Below are 7,915 nucleotides of genomic sequence, written 5' to 3' on the forward strand. Positions count from 1 at the left end.
CAGGTGCCAAGATTCTGGACAAGAGGGAGCAGTATGACATGTAAGAACTGAAAAGCAGAGAATGAAAAGAGCAGTGTCTATAAAATGAGACCAGAGAAACTGTAGGAACCTGACAAATCTGTTCATGGAGAAGCCATGAATATTTCTGACAGAAAGGTTGGCATGATTCTAAAGGATCAATCTGGAAGCTGTGTGAAGACACAATTGAAAGAGAGCAAAAGTAGATGTACAGAGATCAGTTAGGAAACTACTGTTCATGCTTAGACTACAGTGATGATGTAGGTAGAAACAGATAATAGAGAAATTTAGGTGGTAAAATTAATAAAGATTGGCAACGGATTTGTTATAAAGGGTCAACAGTGAAAGGTTTCATGGATGACTAACAGGCTTTTGGCCAGAGTAACTGGGTGAACAATAATACTAGACACCTGCCTAGACAGGAAACATAAGCAACAGGCATACACAAGTTGAGTGTGAGGTGCCTCTTTGTAATGCATACAAGGTCTTATACCATGGGTTGATTGAGCAACTATGGACAGCTAGAGGGAAGGACAAAATTCAGCCTAGGGTCCTTAAGGAGGATAAGCTAAGAATGAGTTTTACATTATTAAAGACTCCTTTCTTAAAGAGAGAAGGCAAAAATATGGGGAAGAGACCTTACATGGCCCACAAAAGCTAAAATGCTTACCTAACTTTTTGCAGAAAGTTTGCCAACCCCTGCCCTACACTACCTGGATGCCAGTACCCTCTTGGATATCCCTTCCTATTCTTCTCACTCCAGGCACACTAGCCTTACTGCTGTTCCTTGAACATGTCAAGGAACCTACCCCGGGGCCTCCGACTTGGCTTTAAATCCAAGTCTAAGTCTAGCTGTAAAGTTTCATCTTCTGTCATCTTTGCAGTGAGGCATAACCTGACTACTTTTTAAAAATTGTAACACTGTTTCAACTTCTCATCCATGGAAGCATCCCCTTATCCTGCTTTCCTTGTTTCCATAAAACTTACTACCTTCTACTATAGTATTTATTTACTTCATTAGAACGTAAGCTCCATGACAGCAGTAATTTGTTTTGTTCATTGCTGTATGATCAGAGCACAGAACAGTGCCTTACACATGGAGGCTGTGATATATTTCTTGAATGAATGGATTCATGAATGAATGTCTATCAGGCAGTTTGATAAACTTGTCTAGAGCTCAAAAACAGAATCTATGAATCTCCACAGAAATTCAAAGATTCTATTTTTACCTATACATCAGTGACACAAATGGGTATCTCTAGGAGACTTCTGTGATTAGCCTAGGGAGAAAAATGTAGAGTGAAAAGACCTTGGACCAAATTTAGAGAAACCCCATCATTAATGGCCAGGTAGAGGAAGATGAGCGCAAAAGAAACCAGAAGGAGCAAATCAAGACAGAAAAAGAACCAGGAGAGTTTTTTGAGAAGAAAGCTGAATGCAGATGACAGTTCATGTAAGAGGAATACTGAAAATGTCCATTACATTGAGCGACATAGAGCTTGAGCTTACGGGTGACTTTACCAAGAAGCCACTCAGTCAACTTGCTGACATGACTACACAAGAAGTCTTACTTCTTGTAAGTAAGACTTACAAGAAGTAAGCCTCACTACACAAGAAGAAAGCCATAAACAAGACACATGATTTGGGCTTTGTGGACCTACTAGCTTAGTGTGGAATACAGACATTAAGTTACATAATTACAAGTATGACTGACTACCATTGAAAAAAGAACCAGTGTCCTATGGGAGCAAATAGGAGTGAATTAATCTGCTATGAGAGACTGAACAAAACTCACTAACCTATCATTTATTTTTATCATCTTAAAAGAAGGTCCATCTTTAGTACTTTATTAATCGAAAAGGCTCAAATTAAATTGGCTACATATAATTTACACTCCCGTATGTTCTCCTATGGCTGCTATCTCCTAGAAGAAAATCTCAAGCTGTTAAGGCTTTTTATTTGAAAAAACAAGATCTGTCTTTAATAACATTTTTTTCAGCCTCAAAGAGTAAGAATGAAGCTGCAAAACAACATCTATCCATTCACAATGTCTACTCTTTAAAAAGCTAGTACCTTATTCCATAGTAAAACTGTTAAAACTGGTTAATAGTATGGTAAAACTGAGTGTGATAAAACTGTTAGAATTGGTTTGCCCATACTCTAATTAAGCAGAAACCAAACATCTCCTATAACATAAACACATATATTAAAGTTTAATGTAAAATCATTAGCTGCTAAAGACCTACTGAATGATACAGACCTACTCCCAATGATAAAGATGATAAAGACCTACTCCCAGTAAGGTTTTCTTTACTTCAATGGAGATTTAAATATATAGGAATCACATTATACTCGCATACTTGGCAGAATTCTTTGAATAAATTCTTGGTTCAAAGTACGAAGGAAAAAATACATACATGACTCTGAATTTTAGAGACATACCCTTATAGGTTATGAAAATTTTAGAGACATACCCTTACAGGTTATAAAAATGTAATGTGAAATTTAAGAAAAGGATAGTTATTTTAAGCAAAGAGGTCCAGGGAAAAAAAGAACATAGTCTAGGAGTTCTTCCTAAAGATAATGAGAATTGATTATGAGAAAAGGTACAGTGTTGTGGAATTTCTGGGTACTTATAAATGAACATTCTTGGAGCCCTAAATAGTACTACCAGTCTCCTAGCTATTAAGTACCGCTGTCATCTTGCACACTTCACCCTCTAAATATATGCCAAGTCTTTCTCTTTAAACACTATAGGCCCTCTTCTTCCCTATCTCCAAAACAATACATCCTAGTTCAAGCTTTTTCACCTTACTCCACCAAAGCCCTGAGTTTGAGGTCGGAGAGCTTTGGGTTCCAATCCCAAATCCGCCACTACTCACAGTAACAGCTAAGAGACCTTGGCCAAGCTGCTGAACCTGTCTGGCCTCATTTTCAAAATAAAGAGAATACCTCCCACAGTTGCCCTTTTCCAGGTCTCTGCCCAGTACTCCTTTCCAATTCTCTTCCAATCACCGTCCCTTTTATGCCTACCCGTCTCGGCTCAAAGACCACTTTCTTCGAAAAGTCTGACAAGCTTTTCATCTTCCAAATGCCTTAATAATGCCTAACCACATTTTTTTCTCTTACAATTCACTTGGCAGGAAACCATGCACCGTCTTGTGATCTTCCATGCACTGCTGACTCAAACTAATTGGATTGTTTTTGTTTTTAACTTTAGGTAGGCCCCCTGAGGACACCGGCTGCATCTCATTTCTTTAAAAAACATTTCCTGAGAGCTTACCCTGGGCCAAGCACTGGGGGGTGCAAAGGTTGACACAAGAGCCCTTACTCTCATAATCCAGTGGGAAGCTCACAATCCAGTGGGGAAGACAGGCAAAAGTGATTACAGATGAGTGTTAAGAAACGATAGAGCATTCAGTACACATTACTAAGGGCAGGCAGTGGAAGATACCTGCCCCTGGGGCTCCTGCCCCTGTAGTCTATCTTGGAAGTTTAATGACACAGGCGGGTAAGGGAAAGGAAGGAAAGAGAAGCGGGAAAAAGGAAAGAGAGAGAAAGCACTCCAGGCATGGCACAGTGGCTTACAGAAAAGCGATAATCTGTAAACAGTATCTAAGTTAACTGTGAATCTCAATTGTCTACATTAGTATGGGAGCCTGGAGAAAGCAATGGGCAATTACGACTGAAAAATCACTAGTAGCTGATAATGAAAAACACTAAATAATTTCCCTCTAGCAGAAGACTTACCTGACTAACTTGCTCTGTTTAAACTTGGGGCGAGGAATGGGGAGGTGCTAACGATTGCACTGGAGAGAATGTTGTGGGGATGGAGGGCTGGCTGAGCGGCGGGACACAAGACCCCAAAGCGAGGGTGGTGGGCCAGTGACCGCTCGACAGAAAGAGGAAGACTAACTGGGGAGGCTGGGGGCAGGTGGCGCTGCCCGTGCATCCACAGCCGGGGCTGGCGACGGGGGAGCCACCCACTGGTACCTATTTGGGCCCGGCGACACCTCCACTTGGGCAACACTGGGATAACCGAGGGGAGGATGTTTCCTGAGCTGCAAAAAACCAGGACGTAAAATTGAAATCCACCTGAGCCATGCAGGAAGATCAGAGAGGCGCTATGCCTCCCAGCCGGCGACACGATACAGCGCCGCAGAACCGACCCCGACGCAGCCGCCATCGCTGATACCACTGCCAGTCATGCGACTCCGCCCCTGCGTTGCCGCGCGGGGCCGCGCACGCAAATACGCAGGCACGCGCGGGAGCACGCCCGGGAGCGCGCATGCGCAGCGCGGCTGGCCCGCTCTCTGAGGAGCTTTCAGTAGTTTGGGGTCAAGTCTGAGGCAACTGTAACTGTACCGAGTTTAGTTTTGCTAATAATGGTATTCTACGTGTGTCAGCCTCGTATGGACTTCTGTAATGACTAATGGATATGTTTATATCCTGAGCATTTGCTGTAGGCATTGTAAATGCAATCCCAAAACTCAAGATTACCTTATTTGGAGAAATATTAGTGTTACTATGTTTAAAATTTAATAGATAGAACCATATTTTACCTTTCACTTTGGGACTCGCACAGGATGTTTGCAGCTCTTGATATACAGGGTAAGCGAAGCATATAATAATAAGTTCTCTTCGTGTCTGTTAATAGTTTACAAAACAAATCTAATTTAATGAGATTCTGCTTTATATACCCATTAGAATGGCTCTTATCAAAAAAACAGAAAATAAGTATTGGTGAAGGTGTGTAGAAATTAGAAACCTTGTGCATAGCTGATGGGAATGTAAAATGATGTTGCGGCAATAGAAATAATTTGGTGGTTCCTCAACAAGTTAAACATTGACTTAGCATGGGATCCAGCAGTTCTGCTCCTAGGTATATACCCAAAAGAGATGAAAGCAAGGACTCAAACAAATACATGTACTTCAGTGTTCTATAGCAGCATTATTCACAAGTACCAAAAGGTGGAAACAACTCAAATGTTCATCTACAAATGGAGAGATAAACAAAATGTGCTATGTACATATTGGAATGGAGTATTATTCAGCCTGTAAAAAGAATGTGATTCGGATACATGCCACAACATGGGTGAACCTTGAAAACATTATGCCAAGTAAAATAAGCCAGACACAAAAGGACAAATAATTGTATGATTCCACTTACATGAGCTATCTAGAATTGGCAAATGCATAGGGACAGAAAGTAAAATAGAGGTTACCAGGGGCTAAGAGAAGAGGGAGTTGGGAGGTTGTTGTTATAATGAGTACAAGAGTTTCTGCTTAGATAGTGAAACATTTTTAAAAATGGACAGTGATGTTGATTGTACAACATTGTTAATAACTACCAGTGAACTGTACACTTAGTAAATTTTATGTGTATTTTACCATAATTTTAAAAATACTAAAAAATGGAATTATTTCCTCTATAAAGGCCAAAACATAGGTATCTTTTAATGCTGAAGGCAGTGGCCCCAGCAGGTTGCTTTTGCCTCATGTAAAATTCAACAAAATAACCCAGTAAAAGCTTAAGTACCATTAAACACTGGCCTTCCATTCATTGTAGTCTGCATTACATTTTAGCAATTACAACTTATCTTTTATTTGTTCCAGGTAATCACCCTACTTCCAGGTAACTAAACTGTTTACTATCAAACGTTAGTTGCCAAAATCAGCTCTAAGCTATCACGGTGTTATGTTAAGACCAATACCGTCAACCAGAATGGTCCTACATGCCATTAGTTAACCAAATCAAAAAGAAATTCTGAGTCATTTCTCCAAAGCCCATAGATCTGCAGCAGAGAGTTGTATAAGTGAAGTCCCTGAGGAGGACAAACTAGGGTAGGCTGAGCTCTGATAGCCAATTCTTAAAAAAAAATACCTCTGTCTTTTGACCTGCCTTCCCCCATATAAGTTCTAGATAACCTTCCCTAGCCAGGTGAGAAGAGGGCAGTGCTACTAGGAAAGATCACTTGGAGATATACATGGAAGGCTTTAAGTTCTACACTTAGAACCCCATTTACTACCTGAAAATCTTACTGTACACCACCCCATGCTTTTGAGACAGCAAAAAATCAAAATATAATTATTTAAGAGTAATGATTATTAATAATAATAAGCAACTAATATTCATGGGATTCACTAGGTGCCAAAAACTGTCATAAATTAATTCCAGTAAAACTCAGTATTATTACTATCTGCTTTTGTCAATCAGGCTCAAAGAGGTAAGGAACCTGGCTCAAAGTCATAGTGCCAGTCAATTGTAGAACCTGGATTCACATGCTGGGCTTGACTCCAGAGCATAGGTTCTTAACTATTACCTATATTTACACATGAGTGCGCAGAAATAAAGCAAGGGCATGTCCCAACTCTTATTTCAAAAATAAAAGTCTGGAATTTGTATTGTGGTCCTTCAGAGTTTCTATTTATTAGGTGTTCCTGTGCTTCTTTAGTTTTTCCCAAGTCTCCTGCTATTAGTTCCTGATTTGTTCTTCCAACTATTCTACCAGTTTAAACAGGTAGATAAGCAGGTGGTAAATACCAGAAGCAACCTTCTGTATTCTGAATTTCACCGAGAACTCCAGCCTTCCCAGATTCATTATTAGAATGAGCCAGATTCTTCCAGACTTAACCAAAGTGTTATTTTATTTCCACTGATTTAAATGCTTAGCTATTGTTGCTATTCCTTTCATCTTTATTTGTTTATAGGACAAGCAAAGGTTTTAGATTACCTATATTTAGAGATCCCATCTGGTAGGCAAACTGTTGAACAAAAATGTTTTGTTCCTTTCATGTTACTGTACTACTTTGAAATGTAATTAAGTTTCAGGATGACTATTTGCTTCTTTTGTGGTGGATCTTTTGCCCTATTGAAGGTGGAGGAATATTATCACTGGAAGATTCCTATTCATACATTCTTTTACTCTTTATATAGCTCCTAATTATTTTTTGCTGCTACTCATTTGCTTTCTGCCAATCTATATGCACCTCCTTTTGGTAACTTCAGTTCTAAACTTAAAAAAGCAAGTAAACAAAATGAAAGAGAAAAAGTTCTCCTGTTTTGCAGGGTTTCAATATCAATTAGGATCTAACGATATAAATGGCAAAGTCTGAGTTTAGTTTACTGTTCTTCAGTGTGTTGAGAAATGCTTTAGGCCACACTTGGTTTTCAAAACAGAAAAACAATTGAAAGTTCAGCCATTAAGATTGGTATAGTTTGCCTGGGTGCAGTGGCTCACTGTAATCCCAGCACTTTGGGAGGCCAAGACAGGCGGTTCACTTCAGGCCAGGAGTTTGAGACCAGCCTGGCCAACATGGCAAAACCCCATCTATACTAAAAATACAAAAAAAACTTAGCTGAGCATCGTGACGCATGCCTGTAATTCCAGCTACTCCAGTGGCTGAGACACAATAATTGATTGAACCCCGAGGCAGAGGTTGCTGTGAGCCAAGATCTCACCACTGAACTCCAGCCTGGGTGACAGAGCAAGACTGTCTCAAAAAAGAAACAAAAACAATGAACAAGATTAGTATACTTGGTATTTTCAAATGATAACAGTTAAATGAAGTTGCATTAGTCATGAAGACAGTACACAGTTACCCATTTGTTGTTTGGCTCATTCTTAAGCATCAAACCATACCCTCTCTATTGGTTAGTTTTCATCTGTTGCATCATTCAGAGAGAGAGAGAGAAACACACACACAAACACACACACATATCTATAACACACACACACATATATATATAAACAATATATACACATTGCACAAAATGCTTCAGCTTTAGGTAATTTAACATTTTGTCATAGATAAACAAAATGATTTCTTTTATATATTCCCCCTGTCCATTCATGAAAGAAAAAGTGGAAACAAAGGTCTTGAATTCTTACAAAAC

The 7,915-nt window shown here is 39.5% G+C and overlaps 1 protein-coding gene across 1 annotated transcript in view; it reads right to left on the reverse strand.

The window, feature by feature from the left end:
• The window catches only part of LYPLAL1 (lysophospholipase like 1), a 40,132-nt gene extending 35,881 nt beyond the window's left edge, over positions 1–4,251 (reverse strand). The window contains exon 1 of the mRNA XM_003265086.4: positions 4,114–4,251. Coding sequence (XP_003265134.1) covers positions 4,114–4,204 — 91 coding nt within the window. The 5' untranslated portion in view covers positions 4,205–4,251. The remainder of the gene's footprint in view (positions 1–4,113) is intronic.
• Positions 4,252–7,915: the final 3,664 nt, after the last annotated feature.

This window comes from Nomascus leucogenys, chromosome 5 (genome assembly GCF_006542625.1).
Source record: "Nomascus leucogenys isolate Asia chromosome 5, Asia_NLE_v1, whole genome shotgun sequence".
Taxonomy (NCBI): Eukaryota; Metazoa; Chordata; class Mammalia; order Primates; family Hylobatidae; genus Nomascus; species Nomascus leucogenys.